Here is a 16,944-nt window from a genome sequence, read left to right as displayed (position 1 = left end):
ATTTTAGGCTTAACTTTAAGAAATATGCATTGTGCATAAGTAGTACTCCAAATAAAGTTTAATTATAATTTTTATATCAGTAAGTCATGTACTATATGTCAGTAAATATGTTAATAGACTGGAATACTACTATACTATACTTAGTATAAAATAAATGCATTTTAAATCTATTACTTTTTTACTAGGGACACATTATCACTAAATAATTGGGCTGTCGATATAACACATTAATTTGGTGCAGTTAAATACAGAATAAATCAACGAATCCACGTTTTTGAATGAATCTATTGAGCCAGTGATTCAGTGACCATTCATAAACACAGTCACTTGCTTCATTTGTCATTTGAATGAATTGGTTGAATAAATGACTGAATGACTCACTCATTAAGATGATGATTTGTTGCCACCTATTGGCGGTTTAAGTTTCATAATTACGGTGTCATTTCATGAGTATCATTAAAAGATCATTTCAAACCCATTAATCTCATAACATTATTTATGCAATTCTAATACCAGTGTAAATGCATTCATGCCATCTCTGAGTAACCTGTGTAAATATACCTAAATGCCACTTTAGATGAAGCTTCTGAGAAACAATGTTATGGACACATTGGAGCCTTAAAAGTTTTTGTTACAAATATTAAATAAATTTTTTTCTAAGGCTACTCTTTGCAATGTCTATTCAATGCTTTTATCATTTAACACAATGATGACTTTAAATGATATTTTGGGAGGTAATGTCTCAGCTCAAATTCATGTGCAGTTAATTTGTGATTAAATAATTAGAGAACACATTTTAATCCCTCAACTGCCCTACAAAGTAATAAATATTTCTGATGTAATGATTAATTCTAAATAATTGTCTTATTTCACATAGAATACTGCAAAATTAGTAATATAATAACAGCTTTCTTCCACAATCCCAATTTTTTTTTATTGAAATAGCAAAGTCATGGCAGAGACGTTTAAATCAGGGCTGTCAATCTAATTAATTAATCAAATTAATTACACAATGTGGTGATTAATTAATCGTATTTATTCTTAATTGATCATACATTAAGTTGGACTAAGAAATTACTCCCAAACAAAAAGTCATTGTGTTAAATAAGAAATGCATTGAATAAACATTAAAAAAAGTGCTGTGTGTTGCTGTGAAATTGTGCAAAAACAGACAATACTGTGTCTAAAATGTAACACAATATTAATTTTGTGCATAAAATAAATATTACATTTGCAGATATATTTGGGAAAAACAGCACTCTTGTTCATGTTATATTACTAAACTATATTGTGTGACTATAAGACAAAAAAAACCCATAAAGGGGCATTTTTTTTCCTTCATAACATAAATATTAGGGGCATATAATTGGCTAAATCACTCAGTCAGTTATTGTCCTGCATCATGTCTGTCAGCAACTGCATGCAGTGTAAGATGATGTACTGTTCTGGGCCAGGTGCATTATACGCATTCATTTAGCGTGTTATTTTTTTCCATAAAAAATCACACTCAGTTATCATGTTAAATCAACAGCCCTAGTTTCAGTAGATATCTGCAATGTAGGGAACCCGTGTTGTTCTTTCCACTGTACTGCTGGGTGTCACAATGATCCAGATGTTGATTTTAGAGGAAGATTAAATTAAAATTGTGATTCAAATGTCATTTAACTGTTGCTTGCAGAGATCATTGAGGATGCTGCAGAAAGCCCAGCCCCTTCTGCACCTGTTAGTGTGGTTTCCCCACCCACAGTGGAGCAGGAAGCCTATAAGAAGCTGGGACTCACAAAACAGGTGTTGGCAGCGCACACACAGAAGGAAGAGCAAGCATTTCTCAGTCGATGTAGGGAACGTCGGAATGATCAAGCCCTCCAGAAGGATTGCCCACCTAGCACACAAAGAAACCGAGGACAGGCTCCCGAGGGTATGTAAACATTAAAAACACATAGAGTTGATGCATGTTATCAACGGCAGTGAGAAAACAAACTGGACATTGTGGATATTTACTTCTTACAGCAAACAGTTCCAGTCTTGACTGTATTATACCATATACTAGATTTTGTTAATATAATGTGTGTGTGTGTGTGTGTGTGTGTGTGTGTGTGTGTGTGTGTGTGTGTGTGTGTGTGTGTGTGTATATATGTATATACTGTTACAAAACATTTCTAACTCAAATAAATGTTATGCTTTTGAATTCTATTAATCAAAGTATCTAATAAAAAAATGTGTCACTGTTTGCACAAAATTATTAAGCAGCACAATTATTCTCAATTTTGATAATAATCAATACTCAAGCTTTTTGAGTACCAAATCAAATAGGAATAATTTATTTAAGGATTATTTAGAAAAAATATGGTGAGAACAAATCTCTGTGGAGTACTGGCTGCTGTCAGACTCTGTGCATACAAAAATCTCACTGGATTATTACAGTTAATGGCGAAAGTAATGTTTGGTGATGTAAACTAATATTTCCTACTGACATACTACAGCAAAAAAACAGAAATAACTGGTTTAAAGCCATCTTTTGTTGATGAAAATACTAGTGGGCTAAGACTTTTGCACAGTAGTGTGTGTGTGTATATATATATATATATATATATATACATACATATATACATACATACAGTTCAAGTCAAAAGTTTACATACACCTTGCAAAATGTATGTACGCTTTTAAACAGGGTCATTTTTATAAATGCAACTATTATTTTCTCTTGTGGACTATTTTGGACATTTTGCAGATTCTGAAAGGTGTTTTGACTACATACATACATACATAAACTTAAATTATCTTCATGAGTATGTTTCATTCGCATTGTTTGCAGACATTCAAAGAACCTAACAGTACAAAAAAAAACATAAATAATACATACATAAGTAAGTAAGTAAGTACCAGTTCCCCATTCCCAATCCTAGTCCCAAATGATGCTCTCCACCCTTCTGGTCTTCTGCACATTGATGATGTAATGACATGATAAGGGAGCACATGAAAGTGCTCTGCAATTGATGGCCAAAAATACACATCAAATATGCGCTTTTCATATTTTTTAGAAATAGTCCATGTAATTCTCTTTACATTACACTAATTTCCCACTCTTTCTCTGTCCTTAATATTTGTCTGCTCATCAGGAGCTCGTGGAACCAAAGCAGGAGGGGGTGTCCCTGTTACAGATGCAACCATCAAGAAAAGCTGGCGCACCAAAAAGTCAAAGAAACGCACAAAACATGCTGATTCATCAGATAATGCTGCGTCTCAGCACAGACCTCTCCCACCCCTGCAGGGTTTAAACCAGACATCTTGGTCCCCCTCCGAGACATCACAGTCTGGGCTTTCAGTTCCATTTCCAACCGTGGTGCCAGGATATCCTCTCTACCCTGTAGTTTCCTCTGTTGCCCCACCCCAAGCCCCCCCTACAGGAGTAGCAGAATCCCAGAACACTCAGGCCACGGCCTCTGCCGCTACATATCCTACCCCATTAGTCACACCAGTTGTAGCATTTGTTTTGCCCAGTTTTATGTTGCCACAGATAGGCACAGCACCTCGCTCTCCATTCTATGGTGACACTCAGCAAGCCTACAGTGCTGTCTTTCAGTCCCAGCAAGCCTACAATATACAGCAACCCCTGCAGCCTCAACAAGTCTACACCGGCCAACAAGCGTTTCAGCCACAACAAGCCTACAGCACCACGCAGCACCTTCAAAACACTCAAGGCTGCAGTACTCACCAGTGCTTTCAGACCCATACCTCCTTCACTTCCCAGCAGCCAGCATTTACACCCCAGACTCCTTTCCAGTATGAGTCTACAGAGTGTCCTTCTCCTTTGCCACCCCCTCACTCTCCCCCACTGTTTGAGTCTCGCTGTAGTTCTCCATTGCAGCTGGACCTTCTTCAGATGGAGGAAAAGCAGGACTCTCATACCACAGCTCCCCAGTCCAGCACCCAGGGTAATTGCAGTTTAGTACTGGACAAAAACAACACATCCATGAATAGCACTACTTCTGCAATGGATGACTTACAGCAGGTAAAGGGCTACAAACATATGAACAATTTTGAACACACACACACACTGTGCATGAACTTGATGAATTCCATTCTTTGCCTGATTTTCTCTATCTACTCTTCCAGGCATGTTGTTCGGGTAATGGTGGCCACTGCGGTGACCACTCCTCATCCAGCAGTGTGTTGGAAATGTTGTTGCAGGAAGACTCTCATTCTGGCATGGGCTCTGCCTTGTCCGCATCTACTGGCTCCACATCCAATGACTGCAACACCTTTAATAGTGGAACAGGTCACCGCAAGTTAATGATTCACATTAACATTACCACATTAATACTAAAAAATACTGAACAAACACAGTCTGTCATCATACCTTACGTGAGGAATTATTAACAATAGACTACTGAATTGAAAGTGGTCTGGACAACTATTCTTCTGTTGTTACCTCTCAAGACATTTTTATATATAAAGTACTTGTGCGTAGAACCATTTCCTTTATACCAATGGCAAATTCACCATTAGTTTGCTTTCAAGTATAGGTGGCTCCAAATTTGTCCATATTATAGTGGCATAACACTTTCCTAAGTAATAATGGGCAGTTTGAATATTTAATTTCTGTGTGACTGACTAGATATCAGTGATCACTAGACGAATAATTACCAGAGAGAATCAGTGACAAGCATTGCATTTGGAATTGAATGATTTTTTTATTAGGATAGTAGTAGTGTAGGAATACCAATATGGTGGGACAGCAGCTTCAGTGTCATGATGTCATGAGCAATCCAGTTCTTTATTATAGATTAGTCATATTAGTCAGAGTTATTATATATTGTATGGTGGTTTTAGCTCAGAAATCTAAACTTCTTTTGCATTTTCTCTTCCTGAGCAGGAAGCAACACAAGCAAGTATTTTGGCAGTGTGGACTCCTCAGAGAACAATCACAAGAGCGAAGACATAAAGGAACAGGAGCAGAATTTTGTTAAATATGTTCATCAAGAGCCTGTTTGGAGACTTACAGCCAATGATGATGATGACTGTGTCATGATGACCTATCAGGTGCCATCAAGGTGAGAGTCAGTTCTGTCTGTATTGGGAGAAGAGGGAATTTGATGTATAAAAGTAAAGTTCACTCAGAAATGAAAATCCTGTTATCATTTACTCACCCTTAAGCCATTCCAGACCCATAAGACTTTCGTTCATCTGTGAAACACAAATGAAGTTCATGAGAGATTTCTGTCCCTTAATTGAAAGTCTATTCCTATTAAACTTCTAAAAGTTTATAAAAACGTTATAAAAGTAATCAATATGAATCCAAGTCTTATTTATACGATGAACAGATTTAACATAGGCTTTTATTCATATATTCAATCAATATGATCAATCAACAAGTAATTGATCAGTGAGTGGTTAAGAATACTCTGTTCGAGCAATCAAACTGATGGCCTCAAGCAAAAGCAAATTTTTAGATTTTGATTAAAGATTACAAAGATACATTTTTTTTTTCAGTGTATAACCTTGCATGGATTAATTGTTCACCCCAAGACTAGTGATGTGCACAAACAAAGTAAACAGTGTGAATTTTGATTTCATGCTGTCTTTCAGTTTTTTTATAAAATAAGCTCTGTTATAAGAGTGTTGGTGTTATGGGACAGGGATATGGAAAAGGTTCTGAGGGAAGATCGGGAGCGTTTAAGGCGCATGCAGAAGAACCAGCCCCGTTTCTCTTCAGAACAACGTCGAGAACTGATTGATCAGCACCCCTGGATGAGGAGAGGAGGGATACCCAATGCCATCAACGTCATGGTATGTGACTCTAGGGTGGGCGATATGGCAAAAATATATCACAAATCTGTTTAGACAGGGGATCATGATGCATAGTCTTTTTATGATTATATTTCATATTGTTTTTTTTGTTGTTTTTTTTTACCTGTTTTGAAAATGACTGAGCAGTAATTCGTAATAACGCTTAAGTGTCCCTAATGTCCCTATTTAAATACCAAACAAATGAAAAAGAATGACAGACCATTTGTAGGAGTGGACGATATGAAAAAAAAATGATGTCATGATTTTTTTCAGGTAGATTGATGAACCACAGTCTTATCACTATTCTTTTTTTTTTTTTTTGTTTGTTTTGTTGTTATAACAAGTTGCAAGTTACTAAGCTGTATAAACTAGTAAGCCCTCAAGCTCTCTAATAAGTTCTCAAGCTTATTAAAGTAAAATAAACAGTAAGAGCAAAAAAAACAAAAAACAAATAGCAAGCTATATAACAGATGAACACAATAGTACAAAGATAAAAACAAACACAGCTGTAAGTTTTACAGGTGAGTCTATCTAAAAGTAGCAGGCTAGCCAGGTATGAAATTGCCTAATACAGGAATTGAATGAAGTAATCAAATGTAAAATACAGCATTGCGTAGTCTTCACTGCATGAATGAAATGCACATAGATTTTTACGAAAGTTACCAGTTATTAAGTCAAGAGCAGCGTGTGATTCTTTTACTTTTGTTGTTTGATTAACATTAAGGGCACAGACAGCAGCAGGTATATTAGGCTGCTGTCACTTGCACAGACATGCACAGATCCCATCTCATAGTGCACGCAGTATGCCAATACTAAATTCAGTTCTCTTTCACAGCTTATTGCGCTTTTAATAACAAACTTATCTGCACAAACAGATGTAAATAGGACACATTTATAGAATATAAAAGACCATATTTCTACAATTAGTCTTCAAACACGGTGCAAAATCGACAGATTTTCTAGTGGGTGATAAAGCAAAATGCTAATTACAAACAGTAAGACAAATGTGAACCTTGTACTTTGTTCTCTCGACATTTTTAAAGTGCAATATGAGCGCTTAACTGTATGTCAGAACAGGGTACAAATCATCCAAAAGGTGAAATTGGTAAGCTTTAAAACGCATGCAAATATTAAAGTATGATGTGAGCATAACTCGATAAAAAGTAATAAAGATAATCAAAAATTATATTAATTATATTATTATAATATTAATTAACTGCAGTAGAATATGCACTGTAGCATGATATTACCTGATAAAGCAGATCGTGGAGACATTCTAATCATTCACAATCTATATATTTTAATCATTTACAATATATCTATCTAGGAAACATACAGTGGGGCCCTGGGAACTTTTGACCCCTTTTCATGTGTTCCTTATGTGCTTTATAAATTAGTCAGCTGCAAATATGGCTTCTAACAAAAGGTTTCTCAGTGGTTTACAGTAGTATCAAATGTACTTAAAAACATACTAAAAGTTTACCAAAGTTTGACTCCAATAAAGGCCCCGTTTTCAAAATGGCGGCCGCCAGGTCCTTAAAATTACCATTACTCCTTTGTATTCCCCCTAGACCAGGAATACTGGTGCCTGATACATGTTTTGGCCATGTAATATTTTAATTAGCATATTTGCATGATAGATACAGGTGCATCTCAATAAATTAAAATGTCGTGGAAAAGTTCATTTTTTCACTAATTCAACTCAAATTGTGAAACTCATGTATTAAATAAATTAAATGCACACAGATTGAAGTAGTTTAAGTCTTTGGTTCTTTTAATTGTGATGATTTGGCTCACATTTAACAAAAAAACAACCAATTCACTATCTCAACAAATTAGAATATGGTAACTTGCCAATCACCTAATCAACTCAAAACACCTGCAAAGGTTTCCTGAGCCCTCAAAATGGTCTCTCAGTTTGACTCCCTGGGCTACATAATCATGGGGAAGACTGCTGATCTGACAGTTGTCCAAAAGACAATCATTGATACCCTTCACAAAGAGGGGAAGCCACAAACATTCATTGCAAAAGAAGCTGGCTGTTCACAGAGTACTGTATCCAAGCATGTTAACAGAAAGTTGAGTGGAAGGAAAAAGTGTGGAAGAAAAAGATAACCAACCAAGAGAACTGCAGCCTTGAGAGGCTTGTCAAGCAAAATCGATTCAAGAATTTGGGTGAACTTCACAAGGAATAGACTGAGGCTGGCGTCAAGGCACCAAGAGTCACCACACACAGACGTGTCAAGGAATTTGGCTATGGTTGTCATATTCCTCATTAAGCCACTCCTTAACCACAGACAACATCAGAGGCGTCTTACCTGGGCTAGGGAGAAGAAGAAATGGACTGTTGCCCAGTGGTCCAAAGTCCTCTTTTCGTCGACAAAGAAAGCTTGTAGGTCCCATACCCTCTTGATGGAGGCCAGTGCAGTCAGGAGCGCTGTCTTAAGTGACAGGAATTTTAGCTCAACTGACGCGAGTGGCTCGAATGGGGGTTCCCGTAGGCCTCGAAGGGCGACGGAGAGATCCCAAGAGGGTACTAGGTGCGGTCTGGGAGGATTAATCCTTCTCGCACCTCTAAGGAACCTCACGACCAGTTGGTGCTTACCAAGGGACGTTCCGTCCACTGCATCGTGATACGTTGCAACAGCAGCAATGTACACTTTGAGAGTCAAAGGGGACAGCCTGTGCTCCAACATCTCTTGCAGGAAGGAAAGCACTACTGCAATCGGACATCTCTGGGGGTCCTCTCCTCAAGAGGAGCACCAGTCGACGAACAGACCCCACCTCCGTGCGTAAGCCTGCCTCGTGGAGGGAGCTCTAGACTGAGTGATAGTTTCTATCACGGCCTGGGGAAGGCCGGAGAGGTCTGATGTGTCCCGTCCAGGAGCCAGACATGCAGGTTCCACAGGTTGGGGCGCGGGTGCCAAATTGTGCCCATCCCCTGAGAAAGAAGGTCCTTCCTCAAGGGGATCTTTATGGAAGTAAAACACTGACAAATGTTTTTGAAGTGTTGTGAACTTTTTCTTCGAGACCAGGAGACGTTTGGATATCTTGAAGCAGAAGTTTCTCTTTATTGAGATCCTAGCTGCGCGTCGCTGCAGTCATCAAAAATCGTCTGACTAAGGCATATACATTACAGTTTATATACCTTTCCAAGGGGGAGGGATACATAGAGGTGGAGGCAATTTAAACAAAGCATGCAAATGTGATATAGATAATCAGCCTAGTAGGATTTTCACATCCTTGATCTATTTAGAATACAAGTGTCATTCAAATGCAAAGGTACTAAACAAAAGGCAGTTGTACCTTGAGCTTAGAATTCACACCTCACTGGTTTGTGTGTCCTAGTCTGTCCCTTTAGTTATTGTGCACACTGTATAGTGTGAGACATGAGTTCCTAATGCAGAACCAAAATACATGTATTTTCAAAACAATGCAATCACTACATTTCTGTCCTCTAATTAAACATCAGTCCTGGTAGACATCATAACAGAGGATGGGTGACTGAATAGAATATTCTGAAGTATAACAGTTATGGCTGTGAGTGTACTTAACCAAGTGTCCCCAAGTGGGGGGAAGTGATAGTCAACTTCCCTTTGTTCTGTTTACAAAGAGTCTTTCATCTTTGTTGTAGATTACTGGGGTAATTAAGAACTCACAGCCTTAACAGTTAGCACCTTAGCAAGCTGCCCAACGAGTTTGGTGTAGTGGGGAGCTTCTGTTTTAGCATTGCTAGAAGACTGTGTAAAAGCTGATTTACATTGTTCATTTCTCTTACGTATTTTTTGTTTTTCCTACATTCTTTCATCCTGTGTCCAGGTTTGCCACAGTAATGACAACTACCCTCCCTCTTAGGACATTTACGTTCCTGTCGGTTCTCTGTTTTTACCTTAAAAGATGCTGCTGCAATCTTTACTCTGGCTTTAACATCAGTTTCTTTCCCAAGTAGCTAACCTGTCCAAGTTGCTTTCAGGGTTCTATTTGACCAAGTGAGGTCTAAGAAAGGCAGTGCATTTCTATATTCTGTTAACCCTTTCAGTGGTGAGTTTAAAATATTCTAGCGGACCCCCGAGAGTGAGTTTTTTTTTTTAAGCGACCGTTATTTTCGAACGTTCGCCCTTATTGTTTCCATGGCGACGCGTGATGCTTGTCACGTGACACAACACAGACACAATAACACTGTATGACAGATAGATCGCTTTTATTTCGTTTTTCCTTTTTTATCCAGAATACTCACACACTTGCTTACCATGCCATGAACTATCTAATATTCCGATTCACAAATATGTGTGAATTAGTATGTTTCGTCGTTTAAAACCCTATATAAATGATCTGGATCGTGATCTATAACGTGAGATGGGCGCGGCCATGTTTGTTTGCGCTGCAGTTCAGAGAGTCCTGTCAGCCGCATTTACAGCACGTACATTCATCTGTTTCTCCCGAAATACATGCAAGTAAGTGGCTGGTGAACTAGAAGAGGAATAGAGTGAACTTTTAGTTACTTAGCCTATGTGTATGTGATATGAATAAAACACATCTGCAAGTTATATTTGAATAGGTTGTTATTTGCTGCTTCCGTAGACCTATGTGTGTATTTTACAAACTCTAAATGTCTTGTTTTACTAGTACTTATGTGTATTTAAATGTCTGAAACATAAAATAAGCCTTATGTGGTTAACACTGCATAGTTGTGATTATATGACAAACGCAGAGCTCGTCCATCTCTGACTCATCACCAGCCAGCGCGCCAAAGCGCAGTTTGAATTTGTCAGTTGCGTGACGTCACCGAACGTTCTAAATCCCATATGTGGGACCGTACTCTCAGGGGCACAGAAATTAGAATCCCATATGTGGGACCGTACCGCTCAAAAGGTTAAAAGACCATCAAACCATGTTCGAGCTAGTGGACCTTTATCATCCAGTACCTTCTCTGAAGTGTCAGCTATTCCACTGTATGCTGCAGCTGTCTGACAAAATCTTTCAGTGTACTCACTTACAGTTTCATCCTTCTTCTGCACACAGTTAGTGATTCTGGACCAGTCTGTTTTGGGTCCTATGATATTCTTTAGAATTTTCAAAACACCTTCTCTCAAATCGCCTTTACTGACATGTTGTAGTTCAGAAGTAACAGCAGACTCAAAACTGTTGAATTCACATTCAGTTAGAATTTGTGACATCAGCTGTGTGACTTCTGATAACGACATGTCATAGAGACGCATTTTGCTGTTCAGTGTTCTTCTAAATTCTGAAAAATTTGCGCATGCTGAAGGTAAGCTCTTTGATAGTCTCTCTATATCTTTAGGTCTTAGTGCTTTGGCAACCGTTTGTACTGGGACAACAGAAGAGTTGGGAGGAACACTTTCAATTCCCTCAATTCCCTGAGATCTTCTCCTAGCGCCACATACCTTCACTGATTTTACTGCATCTTTCTCCATCGTTATAGTACTGCCATTGTCCTCTTGTCTACATGAAGACTGTAAGTCAGGATAGCTTTCATCTGACTGTTGGTCTTTTGAATCACTTCTGGTTGAGGCCTGGTTATGGCCCACCTTTTTAGTAAAACAGGACAATCTAGTGTGCAGCTGTTGGTTTTGTTCTTTTAACCTAGCGATACACTGACTTTGTTCTTGTGCTAAGGATAAAGTAAATTCTCTGTGGCAGCAGATAATGCCTTTTAGGTTTTTCTTTCTGATACATGCCCCAAGTACTTTTTTGCATTCTTCAATTGACCAAACTTTATCTGATTCAATACCAAATTTCTTTTCAAATCCAGTCTTACTGACTCAGTCACTATTGAGTCCATATGCTCTCCTAACAATGATTTAAACTCATCGTCTGTCCATAAAGGGGTAGCTAGTCCACCTTTCTCTGTTGTTGGAATCAGCCTAGCATTCCTTCTCAACATTTTGTAATGTCTTTCTGACACAACAGGACACTAAAACTTCTCTGATTAACAGAGGGTACGCTTGTTAACACAGATCAACTATTGTTAACCTTCCCTGAATTAACAGAGGACAACACAAACTACTAGCACTTTATGCTAATCTTCTCTGCCAAAACAGAGGATAACAAATTTTAGCACTTTAATGCTAAACTTCCCTGCCTAAACAGAGGATAGCCAATTCTTCCCTGCCGAAACAGAGGGTAACAAAATATTAACACGTAATGTTAATCTTCCCTGCCTGAACAGAGGATAATTTTCATCTCTAAAAAGAACATTTTTAGAGGATAACTTAGTTAACCAAACTGTAATAGCTGTAGTTAACCTTCTCTGAATAAACAGAGGATAAACTAGTCTGTTAACCAAACCCTGCAGCTGTTTGTTATCACTTCTCTGGCAGCGCAGAGGATAAGCACATGTACTGGTCTGTAGTGGTTCTTTTGGATAGTGATACTCACCAACCCTTGACACAGAAAAATTCAGTCAGGAACGAAGTCAGATCTTTGTTGAGCTTGAAGTTTCAATCTGGATTCAGGTGAGGAGCTCTATCCGGGTCACGGCACCAAAAATGTTTTGAACTTTTTCTTCGAGACCAGGAGACGTTTGGATATCTTGAAGCAGAAGTTTCTCTTTATTGAGATCCTAGTTGCGCGTCTCTGCAGTCATCAAAAATCGTCTGACTAAGGCATATACATTACAGTTTATATACCTTTCCAAGGGGGAGGGATACATAGAGGTGGAGGCAATTTAAACAAAGCATGCAAATGTGGCATAGATAATCAGCCTAGTAGGATTTTCCCGTCCTTGAACTATTTAGAATACAAGTGTCATTCAAATGCAAAGGTGCTAAACAAAAGGCAGTTGTACCTTGAGCTTAGAATTCACACTTAACTTGGGAAACCTGCCAGGTGTTCAGGAACTGCAGGAGAACAGGAACTGGCAGGAACCATTTGCTACAAACTTTGCTTGAGAGAATAATTTGAGAATAATCTGATGTCCTCATTTTTACCATAAATGCTAAATACAATGTAGGAACAAAAAATCATTAACAGAATCTTAAATTTGTAATCCTTCAGAAGCAAAACAGGGTGTTGTATAGCACTAACTGAAATAAAATGCATCGTATTAACAGTGCTTGCATTTTAAGGTTGTGCAATTCAACAAGGGTAGATATTTAGGCTGTGAATTTTTCAAGTGGAAACATAAAATTTCATTTGTAAAATTTCCAATGTTAATAATACAGATTATTTTAAATACGACTATCACTATTTCATTGTTTACAATTTCAATATTAAATATTCATATTATTTTAAAATACAAATTTAACAATTCAAAATTTCAATACCAAATCATTTCAATACAACCTTTGATACTTGACAGGACATTTCGGTGTGTATTATTTTGCTTCCAAAAATTCACTGATTCAAATTCGCCAAGCAATTCGATGCTACACATCCGGGTATGGCAGGAAGAGCAATTGAGCATCGATACAAAATCGACGCCTGTTGCATTCCGCTTCACTAGCAGGTGGTGAAAGCGAGTCTTGATTTTTATTTTTTATTTTGCGGTATGGTTTTTAATCTGAGTATCTGCGGTACCCAGACAGCTCAAAGAAGACCAGATCAATGTTCAGTCAAGTGTAAATACACAGCAGTCATAACTTTTCTTTTAGACATTATGCTCAGTTTTGGACAAGCGATGGTAAGTGCAAATACTGTAATGCAAATAGGCTGAAGGTACCGAGGGTGGAGAATTTAATTTTTACTGTACTATCATAGCCACAGGAACATTTCATTTTGCCAGCTTTGCCAGTTATTATAAATGTGGACAGTGTAGATGCTTAAGTAAAATGTTGATATCAGTTATATAATAAATAACGCTTAGGCTTGAAAAGTCGGTGTTTCACGATGTACTTGCTGACCGCCCCACCTTTCGTTTTTTATAAAAATTGTATAATGAAATAATTTTTATGGAAATAATATCAATGTAGTTCAGCAGAACAACAGACAATCGGCCGCTTCAGGACAATACAGCAGGTGCAACAGCGCACGAGATGAGTGATCCTGCGAGATGATTGACACGACGATTAATATACAGATCTGGCCATTTAAAATGCGCGCGGGAAGTAAAGTGGTCTCGCGTGACGCCGGTGTATTCCAAAGGAACACGGAAAACACATTTACACAGGAAAGACATGAGTCAGTAGGGGGCAGTCATGTAAAGCACAGAACTAAAGCGGCAGCAAACATCGCTCTAAGCTAAATGTGTAGCCTGTTTGTACGGTGACCTGGAGAGGACATCTTCTTCGGACATTATTCGTTTATATTCGTTAATTTTCCTATCATTTCGATCTCTTTTAACATTCAGAATCTAAATGATAAATGCTGAAATGCCATTAAAGCTTTGATTAAGCTGTATGGCTGGGATTTTTACTGGAATGCAGTTACTAGGTTGAATATAACATATACATATACATAACATATACATATATATATTAATTTCGATCTTTTAACATTCTGAATCTAAATGATAAATGCTGACATGCCATTAAAGCTTTGATTATGCTATATGGCTGGGATTTTTACTGGAATGCAGTGTATAGGTTGAATTTAACATATATATATATATATTGTGAATATATATATATATATATATTCATTTTTTTAGTCTAATTATAACCTATATAGTGTTTCATTGTCGAGTGAATCATTCACGTTCCATTTGTAAATCGTATGGTCACACACGGCATTAATACAATCATAGAGTCAAAACTTTATTGGCATAATTGTCGTTTACAATATTTGCTAAATATATGGCAAATAGCATATACAGAAAGTTATTTAGGTTAACCGATTCACAATAAAGAAAAAAGTAGAGTTCTCTATCTCTAATTCACACATTATTATTTATTATTATTATTATTATTATTATTATTATTATTATTATTATTATTATTATTATTACTATTATTAGGTTATTATTATTTAAATAACTGGTTAGGGGTATTTATTTTTAACGCCTGACAATTATGCCAATAAAGTTTTGACTTTTTGATTGTATTTATCCCCGTGTGTGACGATTAATGAGCATATGTCAAGCATTTACAGAATCATTTACATGAACGTTAAGTAAAGGGAGCCAAATTAAGGCGGGGAAACGAATATAAACGAAAATAAAAATATATACAAAAATAACAGGCTAATAAAAATAATATTAGTAATAGTAATAATAATGATAATTATAATAATATTAATACAAACACAGAAAAAAGACTTTCAGTTAACAGAAGGAATGTAGGCCTATTTTATGTGAAGATTAAATTATTTCCAAATGAAACTACGTGAATAATTCATTCTTCAATGATTTGTCTATTAATTGCAATTTGCAATTGTTTTAAGTGCATTTTGGGTACACGCATGTGAAACAATAAAGAACGTTAGCAAAATGACTCGTAGAAAACGCTCTTAAGCGCTAAGATTAATCGTTATCGGGAAATGCAGCCCAGAATGTTATGTACAGAGATCAAAATGAAGGTGAAAATAACGAATATAAACGAATAATACGGAAAAAAGAGGATAAGTTAAAGGACAAGACTGTGTGGGATGCATGAAATGTTTCTTGTAGGGCTATTTAATTTGAAGTACATGTAATATTTATTCATGATACACTTGTGAATGCAGTCTAAATCGTGCACAGACAGCATTGGCATATACAGCATCGCCAATATAATTTTTTAATATTGTATTAATTTCTATAACAATTAATATAATAATTTCTTAACTCAAAATAAAATATTAATAAACCTTTCTCTGATAATCCTGGGTTACTATGGTCACGTAGGTTTGTTTATGCATTAAACTCGTGTTTATGCCACTGCTGTAAGTTCCTCGAACTAGAATTTATTTATGGCATCAATTAAATCAGACTTTGTAGTTGGTTTTGCTACTTTTCGAATATAATCTATCAGGAGTGCGTTTCCCTTACAACGACATAACTCTCTGGTTAACCTCCATAGTATGATGCATCGTTGTGGAAACGAACTAGCTAGTCACGAGTGTTTCCCGAACACGGTTGCATCTCCGTCGTTTGAACCACATTAGTTCAACAACTTGGGGCCGTTGTTAATGACGTCACCGAGTAATAACTTCTGCTATTTAACTGATTAGGGTCTCTCAAAAATGCAGCTATATTGAACATGGCACCTAGTGAGTAATTTACTATTTTTGTTCCCTTTCATTTCGCTTTATTTGATGTTTGATTCATTGCGCGTTCTCTCTTACGTCATACTCCGGGGTTCCCTCAGGCATTTGTGCACATGTGCACAAATGCCTGAGGGAACCCCGGAGTGTGACGTAAGAGAGAACGTGCAATGAATCCAACATCAAATAAAGCGAAATGACAGGGAACAAAAATATTTGAAATATTTGCATTTTGGAGAGACCCTAATCAGTTAAATAGCAGAAGTTATTACTCGGTGACGCCATTAACAACCGCCCTAAGTTGTTGAACTAATGTGGTTTAAACAACGGAGATGCGACCGTGTTCGGGAAACACTCTGAGTTCGTTTCCACAACGATGCATCGTACATGGAGGTTAACCAGCGAGTTATGTCGTTGTACGGGAAACGCACCCAGATTAGTGTTATATACTGTGCTGATAGTTCTGATATATATATATATATATATATATATATATATATATATATATTAATCGGACAATGCAACTTACTACCTTATTAACTCTAAATTCAAAGTAGACTAAAATAACTGGATCTGCCATCCCAGTGGAGGATGCGTCTGTCCCTCACTTTCAACTTTCTCAACTCCCGTTTACTCCACCGGCATCTAACAGCATTTCCACACCAGTGATACTAAATATTCTTGCAAACTGTCTAAATTGTCTAATTGTCGGGAACTGCCAAAAATTGATGTGGAAGGCTTAGCACCTGACACCCCCCATGATTCATGTCACCTTGGCCTCGGTGTAGCTTTTATATGTAAATGATTACTGGAGAGGAGCTATACAAATGCAAACCAGGGGAAGGGGGTTGCTCTGATCTAGAGTTGTCTTGTTTCTTTGTCTTACACCGTGTCTCAACACATAACACCGCGACATGCAATAAAATTATATTTTTCATTTTAAACAGTTTTTTAAACAGATATCATTTAATCCTGATATCTTAGTCCTTAGCACTTGTGATACTTTTGTAT

At 37.2% G+C, this 16,944-nt stretch overlaps 1 protein-coding gene across 1 annotated transcript in view; it reads left to right on the top strand.

Annotated features, from left to right (window-relative positions):
• Positions 1-16,944, top strand: part of LOC141284911 (period circadian protein homolog 2-like) — a 64,065-nt gene that overhangs the window by 13,370 nt on the left and 33,751 nt on the right. Inside the window, exons 17-19 of the mRNA XM_073817940.1 lie at positions 1,679-1,918; positions 3,123-3,801; positions 9,373-9,391. Coding sequence (XP_073674041.1) covers positions 1,679-1,918; positions 3,123-3,801; positions 9,373-9,391 — 938 coding nt within the window. The remainder of the gene's footprint in view (positions 1-1,678; positions 1,919-3,122; positions 3,802-9,372; positions 9,392-16,944) is intronic.

The sequence above is a fragment of the Garra rufa genome, chromosome 14 (assembly GCF_049309525.1).
Source record: "Garra rufa chromosome 14, GarRuf1.0, whole genome shotgun sequence".
Classification (NCBI taxonomy): Eukaryota; Metazoa; Chordata; class Actinopteri; order Cypriniformes; family Cyprinidae; genus Garra; species Garra rufa.
Note: the sequence above shows the minus strand (reverse complement) of the source record. Positions and strands in the feature narration are given on the sequence as shown.